At 41.7% G+C, this 27,661-nt stretch overlaps 1 protein-coding gene across 1 annotated transcript in view; it reads right to left on the bottom strand.

Annotated features, from left to right (window-relative positions):
* Sec71 (ADP ribosylation factor guanine nucleotide exchange factor Sec71) overlaps nucleotides 1-17,530 on the bottom strand; it is a 79,609-nt gene extending 62,079 nt beyond the window's left edge. The window contains exons 1-14 of the mRNA XM_080268241.1: nucleotides 17,434-17,530; nucleotides 17,061-17,227; nucleotides 16,422-16,568; nucleotides 13,904-14,077; nucleotides 12,155-13,242; nucleotides 11,192-11,426; nucleotides 10,851-11,020; nucleotides 10,137-10,315; nucleotides 9,737-9,995; nucleotides 8,214-8,373; nucleotides 6,888-7,045; nucleotides 4,847-4,937; nucleotides 4,517-4,667; nucleotides 3,044-3,195 (exon numbers count right to left, since the gene is read on the bottom strand). Of these exons, the coding sequence (XP_080124367.1) occupies nucleotides 3,044-3,195; nucleotides 4,517-4,667; nucleotides 4,847-4,937; nucleotides 6,888-7,045; nucleotides 8,214-8,373; nucleotides 9,737-9,995; nucleotides 10,137-10,315; nucleotides 10,851-11,020; nucleotides 11,192-11,426; nucleotides 12,155-13,242; nucleotides 13,904-14,077; nucleotides 16,422-16,568; nucleotides 17,061-17,227; nucleotides 17,434-17,530 (3,228 nt within the window). The remainder of the gene's footprint in view (nucleotides 1-3,043; nucleotides 3,196-4,516; nucleotides 4,668-4,846; nucleotides 4,938-6,887; nucleotides 7,046-8,213; nucleotides 8,374-9,736; nucleotides 9,996-10,136; nucleotides 10,316-10,850; nucleotides 11,021-11,191; nucleotides 11,427-12,154; nucleotides 13,243-13,903; nucleotides 14,078-16,421; nucleotides 16,569-17,060; nucleotides 17,228-17,433) is intronic.
* Nucleotides 17,531-27,661: the final 10,131 nt, after the last annotated feature.

The raw sequence follows: 27,661 nt of genomic DNA on the forward strand, positions 1-27,661 counted from the left end.
TGTCCAAAGCTTCGCCATGAGACTTACGGTTGGTAAGGCCATGTTGTAACTTGAACGCGAAGAGCCAACCTTTGGATGCTTTGAAGTCTAGGGTGTCGTGAAGCCTTGCAAACTTCTCAGCAGCAGCCTTCAGCTCCGTACCAAGTACCATCACACCAGCAGCACGTTGCTGTCGATACCAAATCAATGTGGAGCCGTCGACTTCAGCAAAGTTGGGAGTAAACATCATCTTCCTCTCCACGTTGCGTTTGCTTTTCGACGAGAAATCAGCCGTGTACTGCATGGGTTTGTCTCGGGATCCCTTAATATCAAACAAAGTAGGTCGGGCCAGGTTGAACTCACGGAGGATGCGTGACGAAGACCATCCCGCATCTACTTTCTCCAATATCTCCCGCTTCTTCTCCAGAGTCAGAACCACTCTCTTCCTCTTCTCAGGTGGTGGGGCCATCATCACACACATGAAGGAGAGGCACAAGAGCAGCAGGAGTGCCTGCAGCAGGTAAGGCACCACCACAAAAGCAAGCACGTGGGCAGCCATGACGACGAGCGTTCACTCACGACAAGAGACTGGCGGAAAGTGGGAAGGATGCAGGGGCGCTCTAGCGGACGTCGGAGGAATGACGCACCACAACAAAGCTGTCCCGTGCCGCGCGCTCCAAGTTCAAATTACGGGTGGGAAAATTCTTTTTTTTTTTTTTTTTGGAAAACTGGATCCCGGGACGATTATGTCCGGTAACTGGGGATGTCCGGAAAGTGGGCGTCCGGAAAGTAAAGGGATTACTGTATATATATATATATATATATATATATATATATATATATATACACACACACACACACACACACACACACACACACACACAAGTCCTCATACTATATGAGATACGTTATGCAGAACCTCGTGCAAAATCAATTTCGCGCTAAAACGTGATATATATTTACATGTGAAATAGGGGGTTAGGTTCTAGGAGCCCCATATTTTTCATTGAAACTATATTTAAAGACAGGTTATTACAAATATGTCCACCGTAAAACATCCAAGATGTGTATTTACATTACAATCTCGCCGACTTGACACATAATGCATTCTAACCTAACCTAACCGACTAGTTTTGCCCCAATACTCCCCACAAAAATTTTAACCACCAAGGATTGCCATGAAGCCTCTTGAAAGTCCTCATTACCATTCAAGCAGAAACTTCTGACCTAATCAACATGTGAATAATGGCCGCCCAGAATCATGAACATTTCGCCAAGAATCACTTTCGGTGCACTCACTTAAAAAAGAAAAAGAAAAAAGTGTGAAACTATTTTTGTACGTCATCAGTCATCAACAATACAGGAAAAAAACTATACTGAAGTCGTTAGCATGGTGTGATTGCGTACTTCTCACTTCTCAGATACACACGAATGCAGTAACCGTGAATAAATAACAAGTCAGCCAAGCAGTATAATTTGTATGACAGCACAGTATACAGTAATTCACAAGAAATGAACTCACATAATGATCTTACCTATTTACGTCAACAAGCAGTGTCTTCACATAATATGAGAGCCGAATTTTCTCTACCAAAGATTGTCAGTTCTTAACAAAGGTTGGGCACAAAGTTTTTTTTTTTTTTTTTTTTCCTACACTCGTTGCACCAAGGCAAAAACATGAATTTTACTACTCTTTCATCATTAACTTTTTCTTTTTCCCCCCGAAAAAAGAAACTATCCACATCGTGAACACACCCGACTCATTTTGTCTGATCGTTTGCACTTAAGCTCCTACGCCACATACCACTTCGTCCAACAATTTTACATTTTCCTTTGGAATAAATGCTTTTCTTGTGTGCATTGCACTTTCAGGGTGTTTAGGCATGACTAAAGTTAGTTTGGAACGACATGCTCAGAGTTCTGAGAGGAAATAAGGAGTTAGGAAATAAGCACACAAACGCTTCTCATCACAGTGACGATACACACAACACTGAGGCAGGCTGTGGCAGGTGGTATGGGAAATGGGTCAAGTGGGTCAGGTCTGGTCGAGGAAGCCAATCAGCAACCGACAAAATCATAACACAAGAATTGTAAACAAAAGCAGTCATCTGGAAATCCAATACCTAAAAGTATCCACTTCCCACACAGCTTCTCTCACGCAACTGAGTGAAATTACCTTGCTATTAAGTAATTCTATCTATCTATCTATTGCCAGATGCCTCAATCCCATACGGGGTGGCCACAAACAAATCGCCTCCACGTCGCCCTGTCCCCCACCATTTCACTGCCCTGCTCCCAACTCACACCCCCATCCCTCCATCTCGTCCTCGGCCTCCCCATCCCTCTCCCCCCCTCCACCTCACTCGCATACACACTCTTCGTCAGTCTCTCACCCTCCATCCTCTCCACATGGGAGAAATAAATACCCGTGTTATTGTAAGATCGTTGTTTCTTTTTGTCTTAAATCACGACTCTACTGTATATTAGTATTATTATTATTGATTATTATTATTGTTGTCTGTGGTAGGTGGGGGCACTCACCATCCACTCACTCGATGTAGTGCTGTTGTCAGGTGTCTGCCTTTTCCTCTCCTCCATCCTTCTTTCCTTCCATCCTCTTCTGTCTTCCTTTCCTTCATTCTTTCCATGTCCTTCTGCTTACAGGTTACTTTACACTCCCTCTTCTGTCTTTCTTTCCTTCATTCTTTTCTCTTCTTTCTGCCTGTGGGCGACTCTACACTGAGTGACAAGCCAAATGGTTTCCTGTACACCAGGAAAACATTTACTACGCTGGGTGGTAACCATATAACCAAAGTTTGGCGCCTGGTGGTTTAGTGGGTAATTATTGCGCTCCAGTCGGATTGAGCCTGTGACGGTTTATATCCAAGGGATGGTTGGGGTCGACTGCTCATGTAATGCCACTCAGGGTTGAGTGAGGCTGGTCACTCTCATCTTAAATGTCAGGACCAACTGCCTAGCCCCGGGCTCCTATGTTCCTCATGGGGCAATGTAGGAGTGGATGATGGATGGATGGATTATTGTTGCTGTTGTTATTCATACCCACCTTGAACATAGGCCTGACATGTTCAGCATATGTGGCAAGGGTGAAAGTAGCGTCCACATGGGATGCTGCCTCCATCAGACTCTTTGCTGTGGCTGATATGCTCTCCATCTCCATGTTGAACAGGGACTTCCGCTTCTTCTCATTGCCAACCGCTGTAGAACAAGTTTTATTTATGCATTTTTTAAATCCGGATGATGATGATTTTTTTAATAGACATAAAATCCTGTCTCAGAGGAGTGTGTGAAGAGACAGACAGATAAAGGGGGAAGGAGACAGTGAATGTGCTGGAAAGCATTACAAATTGAACAGCTGCCTTCCCTCCAACCCACACCATCCTCATTCATATACCCCTCCACCCTTTCTCTTCACCTCATCTTCAGTTTCCCCCTCCCCACTCTCTCTCCCCCCCACCACCTCACTCACATACACTCTCCTGGTCCATCTCTCATTCTTTCATTCCTGTCAGTCAAGAGGTTATCTGATCCTTTTCCAAAGCTGAATAAAAATGTCTACAGGTAACAATAAACTAATCTGTCCTTGCACTATAATCATCATCACCCTGACCCCTTTACCCCACTCAATGATGGGATGATGTAGGGCTCAGGGAAAAAAAAAAAAAAAAGAGAGAGAGAGAACTCATCAACAGCATGCCCCGTAAAACACCAGGCCCTCCACATTCATGGGAGTTACGGGACAAAGACCCCCGCGAAAGTGGAATTTCCACGAATGTTTGGTGCACCCTCCCGTAAATCTGCAAATCACCCCCTGTGAGCAAGTGTACACATACTGTACCTAATAAATCATACCTGGGACCTGAAGGCAGCATAAAATATCACAAATAGCTGATGACTTGCCCACATGTGAGTGTGGGCAAGTCATCAGCTACATATATACCCCATCTTCTTGCAATCATACCCATTAAATTCAGTCTTGGCTCCACAGAGGGACAATCTGCGAATGTGCAAGCCCGTGAGAGCAGAATCCACGAATGTGGAGGGCCACACACTCATTTAGTTACCACTGAAGCCCCTGGAATCCTGATTCCATCTCACAGGCATAACCATCCACACATATGCTTAAATAAAGGGTGGTCTATATATAATGCTCCTCTTCCACATCCACACATATGCTTAAATAAAGGTGGTTGATATATAATGCTGCTCTTCCACTCCACTGGGCAACTGTTTTTGTGTTGAGGAGATGGCTCAGCCAGCATTATTAGTGTCTATCCTGCATCATTTATTCCTTTCTTACTCCCACTGACACATCCACGCCCACAAAAGCAGACTGACCTGTCCCTGCAACACGCATGATGTGTCTATCCTGCATCACTTATTTCCTACTCCCACTGCCACACCCACACCAACAGATTAGGCCATCCTTGCAACCTATTAAATACTGCCATGTGTCTCAATAGGAGTGCTGTTGATGGACCATCTTGTACATAAATATATAAATAAATCACTGCTGTACCCTGTTTCCCCAGCTTAGTGGAAGTGGCTTTCATTTTGATCTCATTGCCGGCAATCTCATCATAGATGCTGGAGAGATAGTCTTCAGGCAGGTCCTTTGAATCATTTATACCCCGGTTCACCTTGATGTAGTCCTTCTTGGTCATCTTCTCCTGTTAAGGAAAATGGGATGAGGATTTTGGGTAGTACTGTATTATTAAAAACTGAGTGCCTAGAGGTGTGAGCAAGCCCCTAATTTTTGATGGTCATTTATGGAACTCCTATAAGTGATGGATATAATCAGCCTGCATTCCACATTACGGTAAAAAAATTCAAACTCCAACACACATACCTTAACCTGGTCATTGTGGAGGTCGGTGGTTAACATTATGATCGAGTAAGCCAGAACGTAGGCAGTGTCGGCACTAGCAAATAATCCTTGACTGAAACACAAACAAAATATTGCATTATTGAATAAGTAGCAATACTGAAAGTACAGACTAATTTATCATACCTAAAAATGTTGATGATGATGATGCTACTGTGGCTGCAGGGCCTTCTCCTGTAGTCTACCATCTTCTTTTTGCAGGACAGGGAGGTACTAAGGCATGTCTATATAACTGGGCAGCTATGCTGTCTGGTTATATCGGTACTACTGCATAAAGGCATCCCACTCCAGCACCTTACAAATAATGTAGGTAAAATATGTGCCTTGGCAACCCCACTATACATGCTGACCCTATGTATCCTAGGTCTGTTTGTCATCTAACTGACACTGACTCTCATGATGTCTACAAAGCAAGTTATTCTCAGGCACTCATACTGGGTAGGCTTCAAGCAGTCTGCTATATGCAGTCTGTCCAAAAAGAAACCATAATTTTTAAATAGCTTGCCAATGAGCCGGCATAGCATGCTAACAATTGGAACACTATGCAGCAGTGACTTTGAGCTTCAGTCACTAGCCACATCACACATCACTTAATCACTGAGATACATATGCTTGAGTTTAGTGCACCTGGCGATTTAAGTTGAAAAATGAAGGCTCTTGAGCAGCAACATGTTTGTGTGAACTTGTTTCAAATTGGGAAAAACTTTTAAGGAGATTTGATGCAACAAGCTTATGCCTGTGCCATACACAATGTCACAAGGGATTCCTTTGGTTCAAATCAGGAAGAACATCAACCAAAGTTTTATTTTTTTTCCCATTATCCAATCTTACATTGCCCCATGAGGAGCGTGGAAGCCCGGGGCCAGGCAAGTTGGTCGTGACATTTAAGATGAGAGTGACCAGCCCCACTCATCCCTGAGTGGCATTACGTGAGCAATAAACCTCAACCACTCCTTGGTTATAAACTGATGATCCCAAATATGGACAGCCTTCCATGTTAACAGACGTCAATCACATTGAGATAGTGCGTGTTGTGACCCGTGAAAACTGTTGCCTGACTGTCCATGAGATTTCCGAAGACATAAGCATCTGTAAATGTTTGTGTCACACAATTTTAACCAAAAACTGAAGATGCACCGTGCTGCCACAAAATCTGTGCCACATCTGCTGACAGATAAGCAAAATGAGAACTGTGCCACAGTCAGTCAGGAACTGTCTGATTGTTCGAATGCTGATGAAAACTTTCAGAAAAATGTCATAAAAGGTGTTGAAAGGTGGGTGTACTGCTATGATGTTGAAACAAAAAGGCAGTCAGCACAGTGGGCCAGAACATCATCATAACCAAAAAAGGTATATCAGAGTCACTTAAATGTGACGCTGATCATCGTTTTTTATTGGAAGGACATCATTTACCAGGAGTTTCGTCCATTTGGTCAGAAAGTCAACAAAGAGTTTTATTTTGACCCCTTGATGTGTTTGAGGGAGGCAGTGCAAAGGAAGAGGCCTAAAACATGGGCAAACAAAATCTGGATGCTGTATCATGACAATGCACCTGCTGACACGTTACTCCCTGTCTGTGACAACTATCGTCCCCCAGCTGCCCTGTTCTCCAGATTTAGCCCCTGCAGACTGTTTTTTTTTTTTGCTCCCAAAGTTGAAATCCACCCTCAAAGGTCAATGATTTCAGACAACAGAAGAGATAGGAGAAAATCTACTAAAAGAACTGTGCACCATCCCCGAAAATGCGTTCAGAACAGGCAAAAATGTATGGAACATTGTACAGTATGAACACTGGAGGGGAGTATTTGGAAGGAGACAAGTCTGATTAAGCTGCAAGTAAAGCAATGAATTTGTATTTTTAAAAGTTTGTTTTCTCTTTGGATAGACCTCATATTAATATACCATACCTGCTGCAAGGACTGATGTTTTATATGCATCTCCAATCGTGTCTGAACAATACACATATAGTGTACAATCCCTGAAACACAAAACAACCATAACTCACTTAAGGTTACACTCGCAGTATCTTGATGCAAACTTTTCCATGAGTCTGTCAATCTTCTGTGCCTCCCCAGGTAGACGGAACCCTTGCAGGAACAAACGCAGGGCTGGTACAAAGTCTAGGTCATGGAAATTCATCTGATCGATGTAGGCACACATGGTCTGGAAAAACAAATAAATAAATATAGTATAACAATAATAATTATAATACCGGTAACAGTAGTAGTAATAATTATTCATTTATTCAACCATCTGGCTTATTCATTCATCATTCAATCCTATGTTGCTCTGTGAGAAGCATAGGGGCCCGGGGCTAGGCAAGTTGGTCCTGACATTTAAGATGAGAATGACCAGCCTCACTCATCCCTGAGTGGCATTACGTGAGCAATAAACCCCAACCACCCCTTGGATATAAACCTTTACCGGCTCAATCCGATTGGAGCGCCTTAATTACCCACTAAACCACCAGGCGCCATAATTTGGTGTTATGGTTACCATCTAGCATAGTAAATGGTTTCCTGGTGTACAGGAAACCATTTGGCTTGTCACTCAGTGTAGTCACCCATACGCAAAAGAAAGAGGAAATAATGAAAGAAAGAAAGACAGAAGAAATCATCATCATCATCATCCAGACCTATTTCCCCACCTCAGGATGCAGCAAGGTAGGTTACAAAGAGCATGAAAAACCTGGTAGAATGAGAGCTAATCTAAGTCTGACCAATTAAATGAGCCACATTCTCATATGTTCACCACTCAAGTCTCCAGAATCATGGCTCCACTTCACACATGCAGTATGCACCTCATAATTACCCTGTATGGTACACTTGGTAATAAAAAGTATCGGTGCACAACACTGACGAAACATTTTGGATCACGGTATGAAGGTCTCTGAAATATTTGTGTCCGACGTGTTGGGAGGTGTCTGTAAGTCATCTGAGGTATCCCCTCACTAAAATATAAATAAACATTCTGAACCTGCTACAGTCAGGCATAACAAGTTACCAACCCTCCCACACAGCCAGCACGTGAGTGAATATTTTCGGAAGACATCGAATCCTCTATGCACCGATACTTTTTTTTCCCGAGTCTACCTATCACACAGAATCAATCTAATGATTATTGTTTTATGAGGAAATAATAGTGTTGTTGAACCCATAGCATTCACTCTTATCTACAAAATTCTTCCACTCAACTTGATCCTGTCAGTTTCTCCATACCTCATATCTTCATACACTCATTTATCATATCTATCCACATTCTTGGCTTACTGCACCTCCTCCCACCTTCAAACTCACTCACATAAACTCTCTTCACCACTTTATGCACTGACCTCCTTATTAATAGGATCTGGGTCACCAAGGTAGTCCCCAATTTTAGTTTTATCGAGGCGGTCATCCTCATGGAAGAATCGCGCCACATCCTCTGGAGTGTTGCCAAGCAGACCCTGCGACTGCAAAAATGCCAGGCCTGTACGTGGCTTCTGGTTGAATCTAGAAAACAAAATTGCAGTATGGTTAAGTTCTTTATATAAGTTTGGGATGAACTGCAAACCCCAGAAAAAAAAAATAATAATAATAATAAATAAATAAATAAATAAATAAATAAAAAGGCATCACTCAAGCACTAAACATTATGAAATGTGGATGACGTGTTGTGATACACAGGCCACCCTGTGATGGTACAGTAGTGAAAATACTGTTACTGGTAGTAGTACTCACTACTCACCATAATCATCACAATCATCAACCTATCACAATTTGCCCCAAATAACCAGGAGCTACTAGAACTCTAAGCAGCACAACTGAGATTATTACAGGGTCTATGGTTTCATGCAATAGAACAATCTGTGTCCAAGAATTGTAACCATTTCCACAATCATCCCACCTAACTGGTATGATTTTTTTTTTCCTAGGTGTACCTACATTAACAGCAACTTCTCTTTACTTTTATTAACCCGCCCCGTCCCAACCACTTTTTGACCACTGGTACCCCCCAATCCCGACCATTTTTCGACCATTTTTTTTTTTTTGCTAAAACTTTCACTTTTGGTGAGAAACATCGAAAATTCATAGAGAAATCGCTCACCTGAGGTTTAAAATACTCATTACAGGTAGGAGAGCCTCCTTACCTTACTGGGTTTTCTATCAGGCTGGCACCAAAGAAAACAAGTTCTATGGGAGGATAACTATTTTACACCACTCATAAATGGTATTTATTTATTTACTGTTATGAATTTATATGTAGTACAAGAGTATATTGGTTTTCAAGCAGTAATATAGGCATTATAAGCATTGTTTCACTCACTAATACCTGACCTTTTTTTGCCACATTACCTGATCATCATTTCTAACTGTTTCTTCCTCTAATGCTATGTAAAGTTTGTCCTCCACATTGTCATTGATTGGGGAATCACTCTGGCCCTGAATTTCGTACCGTGGCGTGACATGGCTATACTGGCCAGGTCACTGATAACAGGTGAATTGCTGAGAAAAGGGCATGCAGGGGGGGAGAGGAGGTCATGCTGGGTAAGGCATTTCTCTGCCTGGCATCTTGTTGAGGAAGGTGTCCCGTGTATACGTACCAAAAATGACTTGCGAAAATTGAAAATTGTGGAAATTATGAACCTTGCAATTGCAGGACGTTGAAGTACGTCCTCGGGATTAGCTGTGACAAAACGTGAGGACGTGGAAGTACGTCCTCGGGACGGCGCGGGTTAAGGACTAAACAGCAAAAATAATGTTAGAAAAGCCTACTTATAGTTAGGATTTACTATGTTGTTCAAACTTTAGTTATACATACTGGTTTCAACACACTGGTGCTCTCTCTCTCTCTCTCTCTCTCTCGTCTACTCACTTGCTTATCCCCTGCTCCCAGATCTCCTTCCTATGCTTCCTTGACTGAAAGTGTTCTGGATTATCCACCCCAATGCTTGTCCCAGATGGTGTCGTAGAAGTTGCAGTGGTTGTGGCAGTAGCTGTGGTACTTGTGGTGGAGGGTTGTGGTGGTAGGGAGTTGATGGAGTTATGAGAGCCATGGCGGGCTAAGGATCGCGTTTCCTCTAAGGTCGATGCAGCTGGTTCGCTGTCATCTGTGTCTTTGCGTTTTTCCTGACCTGTTAAGACAAAAACAGGTTATACTCTCTGTGAACTGTAAGAAAGTATGAAATGATACACTGTCTTATGTTGTATCTCCCCAGTAAAAAGAAGATAAACTACAATTCTCTCTCCCCCCTCCCCCCCACTCCCCAACTTACTGAGATTTGACAGAGTGACTGGGTTAACATATAAATCCTTGGACCACTCCACCATACACCTCAGGGTTGACACAAGGCACTCCAGTCCCTTAATTCGGATAACTCGTTCATTGTCTGGTGTTGATCCAAATTCACCTGGCTGCCCCCCCTGTGCTAGCTTGCTCAGGTCGTTCACTAGCCTGGAACAAGAGATGGGTGTTAAGATGCTGTAGTTATCACTGTCACTATCACCATCATTACCATTATCACCATCACCATGTTGTTGTTGTGGCTCAAGAGTTATTTTAGATGTGAACTCAGCCATTTTTCAACTGCAGTCCATTATCCTCCTTTCAGGAGATAAGGAAGAAGTTCAGGGTCAGTTGTACAACTGGACAACAAAGCCATCCGTTTACGTGAGTGTCAATTTGAGAAGACGTCCTTCTCCAACATCATTTCCTAAATTATTAATATTTGTCATGTTCTGAGATGATTAATCTATTATCATATGAAGGTGCATATGTCAGTAGTACTGTACTGGCTTGGAAATGTCAAGCAAGTGATTTATATGAAGTCTGTTCAGAAGGCATCCAACCTTAGGCTCTAAAAAAAATAAATTACTTTGAGGGGGATAAGTGTCCTAGCTAAACAGGTTAGCTATTTATTTTTTTAGAGCCTAAGGTCGGATACTTTCTGAACAGACCTTGTATAGTGTGCTTTATACATCAAGTGTACCTTTCGAAAATATTAGCAGCATTGAGATCGCAGTCATAGTTGACGTAGATATCAACAACAGACTGTGCATCAGCGCATATCCTTGTAAGTGCCTGAATCACCATCCACTTGTGTTCAAAGCTGGAACTCCCTGCTCCAAGGATGTTCAGGAAAATTTCTTTGAAGAACACCTGTGAACACAGTTGTCAACATTACTGAAGTACTCTCACAGTCCTCATTAAACTCCTTCACTATCAGGAGTACTTCCCAAATTTTTAAAATATTAAGCTACATTAGCCACCACAAACTAATGATAACATCCTCAAGCTGGGATTAATGAGGGCTGTATCTAACTAACTTACCTCAATCTGCATTTTCAGATGAGCCTTGAAGTTGGATAGGAGTGCGACAAAGATAGCGAGGGACAGATGGAAGACCTCTGGGATGGGTGATACTCCGTTCTTGCTGAGGGCTACACAGAGGTGGTGCTTAATGGCCGTAATGAAGGTCTCGTGGTTGCGAAGGACTGTACCAGCGTTTTGGACGATGGATAAAAGCATCTCCAGGGACAGGATCTTGGACCGAAGTTCATGTGATCTGTTGGAGAAGAAGATTGAGAGGGCACTGTCGATTCCGATATTACCACTGCAACAGGCACTAGAAAGGGATGCATTCAGGTGATATGTTGGAGAAAAATGAGAAGGCAGTGGACTGGGGGCACTATTGATACTAATATTACCACAACAGTAGGCACATTAGAAAGAGAACCATTCAAGCACTGATTATATATAACCAGGTGGCTCCAATGTCCAATTAACCAAGCATACATCAACTCCTTCCCTATCCATCAAGTGGAGCATGGTGTACTGCACAAGAATAGTACTTTCAGCCTGCAGTCCACCAGGTTTACTATCTGATGAGTCTGGGATCACAATAACAACAAACCATGGAATTTCATCTGAGGTCTGGTGCGTCTGGGAATGGCTTCATGAAGAGCTTACACATAGACATGAACACCTGTTTGAGGATTAGTGGCAGTTAGTGACTGCAACCCCATGTTCATCTGAAATGCAAACTCAGTGGATGGCACGCTCAAGCTACCCTTCTTCTGCAGTCAACCATCCTCTCTTAGGGGGAGAGAAGTAGCTGAAAGACATTTGTAATACCAGATAGTTAAGCCACCTTGTTATATTGGTAACACTGCAAAAAGGCATCCCTCTCTAACACAAGTATATAACATAAAAAAAGAAAAGTTTCAATTACTGAAGAAGTGCCACAAAACCTCCTACTGTATGCCACATAGAATATAACCATCAGAAACTCACCTTGGGTCTGGAGAGTCTGGGAGTGGCTTCATGGAAAGTTTACACATTGATCGGAACACCAGGTATGCATCCTTCTGCAGCGTATGAGCTAGCTTGGCAATGTCGTCCTCTGTCATTGTGTTTATGCTCTCCTGCGAAGGCACTCGGGTTATTGATGTCGGCGTTAATGGAGGGTTAAGTGTCTCACTAGGGGGTGCGCCACTGGTACCATCCTGAGCTGTGTCGTCTTGTGGCTGACTTGACATGCTTGTTCGACTCTTGGGGTGCTTGTCGGCCTGCCTTTGCTCCTCAATTTCCACTGGCGTTTCATCTTTTAGGCTACTCACGTCCTCGCCATTCACCATTCCGTTACTAAGACTACTGTTGTTAGCAACTGTGTTCTCTGTTGAAACAACCTCCACTGCTTGATTAACTATGTCCTGGACGAACTCAGTGGCGATTTGCTGTGAGGTCAGGTTTCCGGCAGGCACTGTGGGGTCTATGATTAACTCAGATTTCAACTCGGACTCACTTAGTTTTTTGTCCGATTCAATCATTTTTTTCACTCCTTCCTTCCCAACACCATCTCCAACTTTATCACTGTTTTCTTGCTGTGTCCCATCTATGTTGTTTGCAACCAATGGGTAAGGGTGGGTGTGGTCTAAGGACGGCTGGAGCTTAGGGGATGAGTTTTGGAGTTCAGAAGTCTGATCTGGCGGTGTTTCAGAACTTGTAGGGTCTAGTGTGGGGTCAGTCTGTTTCAGCTGGTCTGGCATTAGTTCAGGCTGTCTGACTGGATGATCTAACTGAGGATCGGACTGTCTATTGGGGTCTAGTACCGATTCAGATTGTATATTGTGGTTTAGCACTGAATCAGACTGTTTAATCTGGTCTAATGTAGGTCTGGACTGGTCTGTGGGATAGTCTGTGGCTGGATTGGGGTTGGGGAGGTCTTGTGTTGGCAGTGTGGCAGTGTTGGCAATGGTGTCAGAGTCAGTAGCTGCTTCCTCAGCCTCCTGTGTCAGCACCTGTGTGGTGGTGGTACTGCTGGCCGTTGAACTGGTGCTGAAGCTGAACTCTCGCCCGCTTTCCACCACTGCATCTTCCACCTGATGAAATATTACATCATCATTAGTTAAATCTCCCTAACAGGTAAGAATCAGCCAATGTTGATATAGCATTTCCTACTCTCAATTTGTCCAAGAATAACCTCCTAAAGCTTCTAACATACTGGTATTTCCTAAACCACTTTGCATAACAGATACTTTAAATAATACTAAGTCTTCAAACATAAAAAGATAATGCTGATCAAACACTAATAATCTGCATAAATGCAGCCTTGGTCACCATCATTTCCCTTTAATTTACTGAAGGCTTCAAAAAGGATATAAAAAAGGAGAGGATTGGCTGTACACTCAGGGGCAACAAATGGTCACCCTAAAGTATACAAAACCCAAGGCCAGTGAAGCACTCATTCAATTTAAGGTAAAATAAATGCCATATGAAGGTGAGACTGAGGGTGAGTTGAGAGTATGATGACAGGCGGGACAGAGGAAAGTGAGACAAAAATGGCACATGACTTTATCTGCTGGCAGAATACAGACAAACAGTACTTATCTGCCTCAATGCAGGCAAATATAATGCTGACATAATAATAAAAATAATGCTCAAAGACAGATGTAGATAAAGCAAGAGACATACTGATACATTAGCTATGCCAGCACAGACAGACACAACCATGTACAGTACAGCATTATAAACAATACTCACAGCCTCCATGCGAGCAAATATAATGCTGATCATCTGTGTAAGTGCAGCCTTGGCCACCACCTGACTGTTGAGATCCCGCGAGGCCAAGAATATGTTATAACATGTGCGCACTGCCACCAACACCGTACCCTCATGCACGCTCACATATTTCGACGAGATCACTGTTAACAGAGCCTGCGGATAAGATAAAGTTAGGTTAAATTAGGTTAGGTATGGTTTTTTTTTCGTCAGATAAGGTTATGTTATATATGTTTAGGCTAGGTTAAGTACGATTAGGTTAGATGCTCACACATTTTGAAGAAATCACGATCAACAGAGCCTGTGGAGATATGATGATGATGATGATCTATCCATCCATCCAGTCCTAAGTTGCACCATGAGGAACGTAGGACCCCCGGGCTAGGAAAGTTGGTCCTGACATTTAAGATGAGAGTGACCAGCCTCACTCATCCGAGTGGAATTATGTGAGCAATAAATCCCAACCATCCCTTGGATATAAACAAACTTGCACCGGCTCAATCCGATGGAGTGCCGTAATTACTCACTAAACCACCAGGCCAATAATATGGTCATATGGTTACCACCCAGTGTAGTAAGTGGCTTCCTGGTGTACAGGAAACCATTTGGCTTGTCACTCAGTGTACAGTCACCCATAGGCAGAGGGAAGAGGATAGAATGAAGGAAAGAAAGACAGTGATGATGATGATGACGATAAATAATAATAACAATAATAATAATAATAATAATAATAATAACAATAATAATAACAATAATAACAAAAATAATAATAATAATAATAAAAATAACAATAATAATAATCCATCATCCAATCCTATGTTGTCCCACAAGGGGTGTAAGGGCCTGGGGCCAGGCAAGTTGGTCCTGGCATAATAATATCGGATAATCATAATCTGGGCATTTATTCTTCAATAATGCCACCTCTTCCAAAGGAATTCAGTAGCCCTCAAAACACATTACAAAATTAAGAGAATAATGTTTATACATAATACAACTTCATCTGCAGAAGTCCTCTTCTCTGTGTACTAATTTGTTTTAATCTATAGCTAGACATCTTAATCCCAGAGGGGGTTGCCACAAATGAATCACCTCCACGTAACCTTGTCTTCCACCATCTGGTTGCCTTTCCTCGAACTCACACAATGTTCATTCATGTACTGTCCTTCCCCACCCCATCTCCCCACCTTATCATCTCCCTCCACCTCACTCACATATACGGTAATACATTCTCCTAGCTAAACTTTCATCCTCCACCCCCTCCACATGGCCAAACTATCTCAGGGAACTTCTAACACTTGCCATTACATCCACATCAACACCACAAAGCTCCTTACAAACATGATAAAAACAAACACAATAAATGAATAGGCAGGTCAGATACTAAGGGTACAAGATCTACAATATCCTGCCAGTCATATCAATACCATGAATCTACATACTTCTTTTTCAGTTTATTCTTGCTGCTATGAAACAATATATTTAACTAAGGAAATGCCTCTCACAATGCAGGGTATTATTAAAGCAAAAATCCAACACCTTCATAGAGAGAGAGAGAGAGAGAGACTCTATCCTAAGCTGAGAGAGAGAGAGAGAGAGACTCTATCCTAAGCTGAGTTAAAATAGTGGACATCCTTTTCAGTTTATTCCAGCACAAAAACAAAATATTCATCTCAGGAAAGGCCTCTAGCACTGAAGGGATTTATTAAGGCTACATCTAACCCTGCCTATTCAAAAAGCCTACCCCAAACTGAATTAAAACTGTTGCTGTCCATTTTAGTACACTGTTGCTCCTACTAGATGAGTTTATTCATCGTAGGAAACTTCTCATACAGAAGGTGTTTATTAAAGCTATATCTATCACTCCAGTTCAAAAAGACTATCCCACCATGAATCATGAGTCAGGAGAAGGCATGAATAACATGAGAAAGGTTATCACCAGGTTTCATGGGTTAATATCTTGATAGGAAACAATGTTCAGTGATAAAGCTCCAGTAATCACAGCAACGCTTCCACAATAACAACATGGGAAAACCATCATCTTTCTCACTCTTTGAAAAAAATCACATCAAATGATGCCAAGCTTCCTCTTCAGGAATTCCCATACTGAAGTTGGGCACAGTACAGATGAACCTGATTCTCATCCAAGTGTGAACCCAGTAGACTGCAGGCTGAAGTTACTTATCTCCTTAAGCCCATCCTCCTCTTTTTAGTGGATAGAGAGGGAATTAAGAGATGTCTGTGTAACTGGGTGGTGATGCCACCCAGTTATATCAGTGCCACCACAGGAAAGTGTCCCTCTCCAGCACCTAAGAAATGTCTCTCTCCTTAAAACGTGATAACTGTGTGGCTAGTCTTTTTCCTACTATTATTCAAATATTTCCTTCTCCTTCTATCACTCTTCTTCCTCTTCCTTTTATACTATGCCCTCTATCTATGTTGCCTTTCTAAACATTCATTTTTCTTAAAGTACAATTCCAACCACTTTAGCTACATAGCATACCTTGATGATCTGAATTTCGACATCCTTATCTGTGGACATGCCGTTGAAACAACTGCATATTGTCTCAACTATGTGGTCTATTAGTCGCCTCTTCTCGTTGTTAGGGTCAGCACAGTTTCCAGTTAAATGGCCATAAGCGATAAGTTTCTGGAAAAAGATGAACAAAACCACGTTACATATACTGTAATCCTAAAACTTCAACAACAGCTACACTTTTATGGCGTGCCAAACCAAGAACATAAACTGCAATCACATTTTTTAATGCCCTGGCTATTCATGCATGTGGTTGATAGAGTGCTGGATTTCCAGTCTAAAATGAACCAAGTTCAAGACTGCTCTGGCTATGCTGCTGGTGTGGGGGAAGTTAAGCCTCTCCTAAACAGGGTAGCCCAAGGCATGTTGTGATGGATGAAGGGTTTGAAGATCTCTGCGTTAAAGATCAGGTGGTCTGATCTATTGTGCCTACATCTCATTCCTGCCTCAGTGACGCTCCTTAGGAGCGTCAATGGTCAGCCTGTTGATCCTCTTAATTATGGATACTAGACTATGTACTATATATTCAGCCACTGACTACAGTAAATAAATAAGTCCAAAATTATTGTTGTTATCAATACATACACACACACTTTGTCTCTTCACCTGTATGCAGTCCAGCGCCAACACCACAATGCGTGCTGACTTTGACTGACATGCTAGCTCTAGTGGCAAGAAGTACTTCTCTACATCAATCTGCGGAGCCACACTGCGAGGCACAGGCAGGGCCGCTGACCCCGTCTCTGCCCCACTCACCTCACTCCGCAGCTCCTCTGGGGGATGAGAGTATAGTGGTCCATTGGTTAAGCTACCAAGTTTTAAGAATATAACCATTATTATCATCACCACCATCTTCCCAGCCCTAATACCCACTTGTGAAATGAAGTTAGGTACTGTAAATGATTTATTTACTGTTAGTCTCCTTAATACAATCTATATTGTTGCTCCCTAAAGTTACTTTACCAGTACATATACATACTAAGAGCCTGTTCGACGGCCCTCTTGAGCTGTGAGTGATGGGAGCGTCGGATCTCCTTCTCCGCGTAGATCTTCTCCAAGGCACGAAGGATAAACATCCTCCCTGACTGTGTAGTCATTCTAATGCATCCTGAAAAATACAACACCAAAGTTATGAGTTAATTTAATGCTTCATTATCATTTGAGTGAGTCTGAATGTGAAAGAAAATATGGTACAGCATGAAGGCAGAAAGATATTGTAAATGGCTCAATTGGTAGGGAGGAGGTCTGCAGTCCTAACAGACTCAGGTTGGAATCCCCACTGAGGCAGGGAACAGTTTAACCCTAGAATGCTTACGTCGGGTAAATTTCCCTGTTCGGCGATTTATTTATTTGCTATTTTGTTATGATAAGAGCTTTGGAGCTGTCCTTCCCTATACCTTCAATCCACCCTACCCCCTACCTACATAGGTAGTGGTGTGGTTTCATCTCGCATTTATCACCATGATATTTGGGTTTAAAGTGTTTCTTACCCGACATTGCCCTTTTTTTCGTTTCCCCCATTTAAGGCCAGGGTGATATGTGAGGGGAGCCACCTACCTAGTCTTAAGCTTCAACGTCCCAAGGAGGGGGCACCAAGCCCAGTGGCAATTGAGCCCATAGTTAGTGTTTTTTACTTTAATGTTCATGTTATAAAAAAAAAGCATTTATTTGAGTACCTCCTAAATAAATTCAGGTAAAATTTATTTTCTTACCCTGATGGTTATTACTATGTAAGAAGGAAGTATATGAGTTACTTTTGATATCTGCATTGTCAAATTTTATAAAAATTTTGTCTAAGTCTATCTATCTATTGCCAGATGCCTCAATCCCGTTTGGGGTGGCCACAAACAAATCGCCTCCAAGTCGCCCTGTTCCCCGCCATTTCACTGCCCTGCTCCCAACTCACACACCCCTTTCTCATATACCTCTCCATCCCATCCCTCCATCTCATCCTCGGCCTCCCCCTCCCTCTTCCCCCCTTCACCTCACTCACACACACTCTCTTCGTCAGTCTCTCGCTCTCCATCCTCTCCACATGGCCAAACCACCTCAGTGTGTTCCTCATAACGCTTCCTATCACATCCACATCCACACCACAACGCTCCTTTATATCCTCATTCGTCAGCCTGTCTCTCCATGTGACTCCACATGCTCCTCTTAAATAACTCATTTCCACTGCTCTCACTCTTGACTTGTGTCCTTCCAACAACGTCCAAGCTTCAATTCCGTACGTTAGAGTTGGTATCACAATACTGTCATGTAGTAACTTTTTCACTTCCATGCTCACTTCTCTGTTTCTTATCATTGCTTTCAAAGAACCAGCAACCTTTCTTCCCTGCTGTACCCTTTCAAGTACTTCACCCTCCAAACCTCCATCCTTACTCATCACACTACCCAAGTACTTAAACGTACTCACATTTTCAAATTCCTCACCATCCACTGTCTAAGTATTTTTTATTAATTTTCCAAAATTGGGTAAAATTCTCCCGGCGAAAGCAGTACTGTGAGGATAATAACGTAAGCATTCTAGGGTTAAGGATTTGAATTTCATAAAAAGCAGACTTAACTGTTCTACCAAGAGACCCGCTGACATGTTGTATAATTATCCCCGCCAATACCAATACACCAATCCAGTATGAAACAGCTGAAGTATGTATTCAATATGGACGGTGGGTGTTAGTGCTGAAGTGGTGACATTGGAGGTGTATGATATATACAGGTTGACTACTGGGCCATGGGAGCAAGCTGTAAAGCCTATGCTTGGAGTCGGGGGGGAGGGGAGGACAGGAATAAAAATGAGGCTAGGGAATTGACAAGGAATGGGCTGACTGGTCATATGGAGAGAATGGATGTAGATAGGATGTGAAAAATATATTTGTCAGTTTGAAGATGGGAGAAGGCGAGGTAAACTGACAAGAAGGTGAACAGATAAGGTAAATGATTGCGCCAATGTGAGGTATGGAGAGTGATGAGGCTAGGGAACTGACAAGGGATCACACACACCAACTGGTTGTACAGAGATAATGGATGTTGATGGGTGGTGAAAAAAGTATATATAAGTGAGTTAAGGTGAAAGAAGGCACGGCAGGTCAAGAAGATGGACAGATACAGTAAATAACTAGGTGTGGTATGAAGTGTGATGAGGCTGAAGAACTACCAGCGGATCTAGTTGGATGGAAGAACTTTGCATGGAGGAGTGTATGAGTGGTGTTTGGCATCCATTTTTTCCCAGTGAAATGACTCTGGCTGATTGGTGGTAAGAAGCAGGTAACTATGGATGTTTATGCCTGCGATGCCCAGAATCCTGACTCCACCCTATGGGCACAAACATCCAAACTTTACACACTTCATACCACCTTGCAGCTATTTAATCATCCTGGAAAACAAATATGGAAGTTTGATGTAATTTAATGTTATCCTTCCTGATTATGTGGTCATTCCAGTGCATCCTGCAATGTGAATATCAAGGTCAAGAATTCATAATCATAAAAAAAGTTAGCTACAATTGTTGTTGTTGTTGCTCCAGGCTCATCTGAACACAAACCCAGTTGACTGCAGACTGAAGTTGCCTTTCTCCTGCAACCTACCATCCCCCTTTTGGGGAATAAGGAGAGAGCTGAGGGATGTTTGTATAACCAGACAGTTGAGCTACCCAGTTATACTGATGCCACCACATGAAGGCACAGATATTATACAAAACATCTCTCAACTTGCTCCATATCCCCTAAAAGGAGAATGGTGGACTGGAGGAAAAGGGAATTTCAGCCTGCAGTTCACTGGGTTTACATTTCAGATCAACCTGGAACCACAACATTAACAATGACCAAGAAATAAAATATAAAACAATCAGAATTCAGATGAACCTGGGACCACAACATTAACAACAACCAAGAATGAAATATACAACATCTAATCAGATTAAATGAGTTTGCTAATGGCTGTACATTTTTCACTCTAACTTAGCTTAAAATTATTGTGCCTCCATCTTGAATGCTATGCAGTAACAATAAATTACTGTACTACTACAATACGGTATGTTGCGAGTCATGAAAATGTGCCATGAAAATGATGCAGAGCAGCAGCAGCATATATCTTTTTCTGCCACTGAACTACATGAAACATACTGCAAAAGGATGAAAATCTGGGCCAAGTTAAGGTGAACGAAATACAGTATATGTGTGATGTAATGACGGTTTTTGCTCCAGCACTGTTATCAAGGGATGTATCTGATAAGATTTTCTGTCAGGTTCATTTGCTAAGTTCCTAAATGCTGCACAAGTATATGTACCAGTAAGTCTATGTATCCACTGCAAGAAGTCTTAATCCTGTAAGAGGCGGCCACCAACAAATCACCTCCATGTTACACTGTCCTCTGCCATTTGGCTGCCCTCCCTCCAACTCATACACCCCTCCCTCATGTATCTCTCCACTCCAACGCTCCATCTCATCCTTGGTCTTCCCCTCCTCCTCTTCCACTCCGAGCCAGCATTGAATTTTCGAAATGGATGCACTATTTGGCGGCAACTTTAAGGTTCAGTCTAACACACGCCACATCACACCACGTCACTCAGCCATCCTGGTACACACACTTGAGTGAATGTGTGTTTAGTACACTTGGCTATTTGTTACATGTTGAACAATGAAGGCTTTTGAAGAGCAACGTGTTTGTGTGATATTGTTTCAAATTGGGAAAAACTTTTATGGACACTTCTCAAATGTTGCAACAGGCTTATGGGAAGAATTGTTTGAGCTGTATACAATGTTACAAGTGTTCCACTGGTTCAAATAGGAATGAACATCCACCGAAGACAATTCCAAATCAAGACAACCTGGTGTCAACAGATGATGATCATGTCATGATAGTATGAGCTGTGATCTGTGAAAATTGTTGCCTGACTGTCTATGAAGTTTCTGAAGAAGTAGGCATCTGCAAACTTCATGCAACATGATTTTTACTAAAAAACTGAATATGCATCACATTGCTGCAAAATTTGTGCTGCGACTGCTAAAAGATGGGCAAAATGAGAACTGTGTCAGGAGCTGCTTGTCTGTTCAAATAGTGACGAAAACTTTCCAAAAAATGTCACAACAGATGATGAAACAAGGGTGTACGGATACTATGTCAAAACAAAAAGGCAGTTGTTGCAGTGGGTTGGAACACTATCACTACGACCAAAACAAGCATGCCTGAGTTGCTCAAATGTGGGTGATGATGTTTTCTTTTACTGGAAGGACGTTGTCCCTCAGGAGTTTGTTCCATGTGGTCAGACAGTCAATAAACAGTTTTACTTGGACATCCTGAAGCGTTTGCAGGAGGCAGCGAGATGGAAGAGGCCTGAAGAGTGGACAAACAACACCTGGATGTGACACCATGACAATGCACCTGTTCATGCATCGTTCCTTATCCGTGACTTTTTGGCAAAGCATGAGACAACTGTCGTCCCTAAGCTACCCTACTCACTGGATTTGGCCCCTACAGACTTTTATTCTGTTCCCAAATTTGAAATCCACCCTGAAAGGTCACCGATTTCAGACAATAACAGAAGAAACTTTGCTACGAGAATAGCGCATCATCCCTGAAAACTCATTCCAGAACTGGAAAAAACACTGGGAATGTTGTATGAACTGGGGAGGGGAATATTTTGAAGAAGATAAGTCAGAATAAGTTGTGGGTAAAGCAATAAATTTGTTTTTTGAAAAGTTCGTTTTCTTTTTGGATAGACTTTGTACTCTTCTAGTCAGTCCAGTAAGTCCTAGTTATAAATCATGGGATGAGATGGAGGGATGGGGTGGAGGTATACAAGTGAGGGGTTGTGAGAAGGAGAAAGGGCTGCTTGATTGCAGGGGACAGGGTGACAAGGAGGTGATTCATTTATGGCCACCCCATACAGGACGAAGACATCTGGCAGCTGGTAGTGAGAGAGACAGATAAGAGACACAGATGGACAGACAGATAAAGATATAGACAGGGAGACAGATACCAGTACTGACAGATGTCCTCAGATTAAAGTGGCTAAGCTAGCAACACAATACTGTATTGCCTTTACCAACATACATTAATCTTATTTCACAAGGCATACTGCTTGATACCTGGTGCTTCTCCTGCTTTTGTACTTTTTCTTTGGTTTTGGAATCTTTACACAACAATAATGTTAACAGAAATACTATATCTACCTAATACTGTGCTGTATAACCTATACTACTGGTAACTTCATCCAACCTACACTATCGTACTCTAACCTAACTTAATATTACAGTACTTTACTTAACCTATTTTACATAACCAGAATGACTTAGGGATGGATTAACTTAGGGGATCAGATCAACTTTTTACCAGAATAATTCATCCAAAGAATTTTTTCAATCTCTCTCTCTCTCTCAACAGCTTTAATCTTCACTTACGGTATATTGTTTTTTTTTCATTCATCCATTCATTGCCAGATGCCATGTATCCCAAACGGGGTGGCCAAGGGCTTAGAGTTAATTGTTTTAATCATTCATTTTTGCAATATCCCCCCCACCCCACTGCAAGAATCTTGTTCCTTCCATAGAAAATCCAGTAAAAATGTACTGGTATAATACTGTATATGGTTACCAGTATGTTTGTTGGTTCACTTACTATGGCTCTAGTTCACCTAACGGTAGCTCTCCACACTGCTCAATCTCATGCAAACTTTGTATTCAGTCTCATATCCTTGAGATCACACTCAATAACCCCAACCCCACTGAAAAATACCCTGTACTGGACAAATCATTTTTTTCATTCATTCATTGCCAGACGCCATGTATCCCAGACAGGGTGGCCAATGGCTTAGAGTTAATTGTTTTACAGGGAGGGGCACTAATCCTCCACCAACCCCATTTGACACGTAGGGATGCCAACAGCATCTGGTGTTCCCAGGCGGTCACCCATCCAAGTACTAACCAGACCCAACGTTGCTTACAAAAGGTATTATCAATCTAACCTAACCAAATACCCTAACCAATTCAGTACTAAACTCTGGCATTATTTGGTCCTAGTCATTTCAACCACCATGAGCTGAGATTAGTTGAAACTTGTGGTAACTACAGTACAAACTCCCAAATCCAAACATCCAGTAAAAAAAAAAAAAAAAAAAAAAAAAAAAAAAATCCACTTTCCAAAATATATTTTCATGGAACTGGCTTGAGAGGCTGCCAGAGACTGAGCAGCAAGCAAAGCTGCCATTAGGTGACCAAAGCCGACACACGCAAGCATGTTGGAGCCTTTATACACGAAACAAATGAACAAAAGGGGTGTTGATATAACACGTCCTCACACAGTCAATACATATGGTATCTGAAGATATACTTCTTTGCCAGACATATATAAAAACTGATCATGAATTACTAATGCAAGGTATTTCATTGCCATACATACAGTTCACCGTACTCCAAACTATTTTTTACATGATTTTCCCAGTTATCATTATGGCTCCACTTTTCATAACATTACACTTCCAGTAAAGACTTTGGAATCAAGCATTTTGGATTTTAGAGTTCGCATTGTATTATTCATTGAAGACAATATATGTTGGGGAAAAGGATCCTACAATGAATTACGGTACCGTAATCAACTGACAGCACATACTAAATGCCAAAACTCCGTGACTATATGAAAGTAAAACAATACCCAATACATTCTTAAATTCATAGTCCAAATTTCTACAGCAAATGTGAGATGATGTAATATTCTTATGAAGCATGTCAGGTTACTCGGGGGGGAAGGAAAAGCAACAGGCTATTATAAAGTCCAAAATCACTCAAAAAGAGAGAGAGAGAAGAAAAGGTATCGGTATTAATACAAAATCAACCAAGCAAGATATATTTTGTGGATCTATAAACATAAACTGCCCTGGCGTAACTGACAAATATTTAACAAGCCACAACTGAAACTCATGAAGACTAAGTTTTATCCATTTATGTGTCACGATTTACTGATACTTTTAATTTATGACACTTCCATCACAAATAATCCCTCTGGTGTTACTAATGACTCCCCTCCTATTAAGATTAATGACTCCAAGGGAGGGAAGGAGTTAAATAGCAATAGAAGACTTACAGAGGAAAATTGTCAGCAACTGGTGCAACATAAACAAAAAACACATCAAACTACTTGAATTCAGGTTGTGGTTCTGCTAAATACTTACCAAATATTTATACAGCTTATGTGAGAAGACCTGCTATTCTTGTGAAATCTTACAGACATTAGGGGAAAAAAAATGCTATGTTACATTCAAAATCATTTACAACAAAAAGAATCTAAATTACAATGAGCTCCAGAGACATTATGGATCCACTGAAGTAAATATTTACCTGGAGTAATTTACCTGTGGATTGAGGCATCTGGCAATAGATAGATAGAATTGACCTGTGCCCTCACCTATGTTTTCAAGAAAATGAAGTAATTGTTATTAAGGTAATAAATAGCTAGGAGGGAAATTCTGTGGATAAATAAATAAATGGGCTACAAATAATTCAAGCATCCGGAAAAATAATTCTTAGAAAAAATAAAGTCCTCTGGACAAGGCATATGTAAATGTATTTTAGCTTCAGTTTCCTGCAAAGTGGCTAAATTCTCTTACAGATCTTAGAAACATACAACTATCTGGCCTTAGCTTACTACAGAACCCTTGATAATGGCCTTAGTTAATAGTAAATTATCATATATCTACCTGTGAAGAAAGGTGACAGTCAGTAGGAATGTTGATGGAAGTAGGTTATGGATAGTCGTATTTTTCAATCATGGTGGCTGGTTAACTGACTCAAAGTAACCCACTGGACACAATAACCCGGTGAGGTTTGACTTAATTGAATATTATGGCTGATGACGTGTCCACAAACTACGCCTACTTCAACAGCTGATTATGCCTCGATTCTTGGCAGCCATCTTGAAGTCGCCTAGGCTCTGACACCGCAGACCCTCCAACACAGAAAACGCATTAGGGGGAGCTATAATATTATAAATGTTTACTTCTTCAGAGTTTATCCTTTATCCATCTATAGCCAGGTGCCTCAACCCCATTATGGATGGCCACAGACAAATCGCCCTATGTCACTCTCTTTCCAACTTACATCCCCCTCTCTCATATATCTCTCTATCCGCCATCCCAACATTTCAACTTTGATCTATCCCTTCTTCTCTCCCCCTCCACCTCATTCACATACATTCTTTTAGTCAGATCTAATTATGCTATATTCTTTCTAGAAATAATTGGCCAAGACTTACAGTTTCCTTCTGTTTTGCTTCTAAGTCATGGTATGGTCGTCTGAACCATGCTATGCTCTTCTAAATGCCCGTAAGTGAACTAACTAGATTTGAAATCAAAGTTTAAAGATCAAGGTCACATGTCAAGGTCAAATTTGGTCTTGCCTTGTAACCTTGATCGGTGACCTGCTGTGCTTAGAACTTGCAAGGTTTGCCATACCCCGTCTGTCAACCCTTCCACCGAATTTGGTTAAAATCGAAGAACATTCATTTTCGCATGGCCAGAAACTGAGAATATCTGCGGCCACTCTCAAAGGTGGTAACTCCCCCAGATACGCTGGCCTATTTCGAAGTCTGCTCCTAATTTATGCGTAGAAGATTGCATGCCTGTTTAACTTATTTATTTAGCTGGTTATTAGACAGCCTTAACTAATGATATATCAGAACAGTTAAAGAACGGTATAGAGTGCAATAGCTCTACAGCCTTTCCATGGCACCTCCTTGTGACTATTGCTATGTTCATGTATACAGTTATTCTATTGTTACAACTCAAACTACAAGGCAGAGAGATGGCATATATTAGATCAGACAAAGTGAAGTGAAGAGAGTTTAGTTTGTATGTTCACTGCCTCAGCTTAAATGTACGAGATTTTAAAGAGGCATATCAGAGCCCAGTCTCATATTTCCTAAACTCATTTTACTCTAAATTGGCCTGAAATTGCGATCTCTCTCCCCTGAACATAAAAATACAATACCATACTCGTTTTACTCCATCTTCAATGCTGAGTTTTACCAATACATTAGCACTAGAAAAAGGTACTAGTCACAAAGAAGTGCTATGGGAAGGATGTAGAGGCATAGAACTGTCTTTTTCTGCCACTGAGCTACGTGAAATAAGCTGCAAAAAGACGAAAATCTGAGTCAAGTTTAAGCGAAAGAACTGGACCAAGAATAAAAGGCTTCCATGAAACTTTGAATCCTGCGTCTAACGTCTCTCAGCTCCGTGGATGGCTTTAATAAGTGATGTTAGACTAGAGGGTTGATTTGACTAGTAACCAAGGAGACTCATTCCTGCCTCATATCTAAGGCTTATCGAGTTTTACGCAACCACAATTTCGTATCCGCTTTTGGGGAGTCGCCCAGTTCCGTCAGATGAAAACAGCGAGAGAGAGAGAGAGAGAGAGAGAGAGAGAGAGAGGGACTTAGCCAAGATTAATTACACTATCATCGATTTTTTTCATCTGTTCAGACTGGAAGATGGATTTGACTGGTAACCAAGGAGACGCATTCCTACCTCATAGCGAAGGGACACTGATATTCACGTAACCACGATATAGTATTCGAGAGTGGACCAGTTCCATTAGATGAAAATAAATCAGCCATACAGAATAAAAAGGCGTAATATGTAACGTAAACCGCTTAGGAAGAGGCTATGAAGTTTTTTTATGCCATCTAGAATATTGTACGGTTTTACATGATGCCTTATAATGAAATCCCCTCTTCTCTCTCTCTCTCTCTCTCTCTCTCTCTCTCTCTCTCTCTCTCTCTCTCTCTCTCTCACCTACTGTTTGTTCTGGCCGCGTTTCATTGTCGGCGTGTCGGCGAGAATCTCTTTGTTCCTTTGTCGGGAGGTGGACTGAATACGCCCGCTGGCTAAGATTCAGACTCTTCTTTATCCTTAGAGAGAGAGAGAGAGAGAGAGAGAGAGAGAGAGAGAGAGAGAGAGAGAGAGAGAGAGAGAGAGAGAGACTATGTATTCACCCGTGTTTGTCTGTTTGCGTATCTATATGTCTGTGTACAAGATCTCAAAAAATTGTGATCAGATTTCAGTAAAATATGGTGGATAGGTGGGCAGCGACTCAAAGAAGACGTAGTAAGAGTTTGAGATGGATCCTGATCACGAGGCAAGAAAGAAGTCATAAATTTTACTGGCGTTGGCGGAGGTATGCGCTCTCTACGTGATAGTGAAATAGGGCAAACT

This window comes from Coenobita brevimanus, chromosome 27 (assembly GCF_032717465.1).
Source record: "Coenobita brevimanus isolate Jiangsu-jjx chromosome 27, ASM3271746v2, whole genome shotgun sequence".
Lineage (NCBI taxonomy): Eukaryota > Metazoa > Arthropoda > Malacostraca > Decapoda > Coenobitidae > Coenobita > Coenobita brevimanus.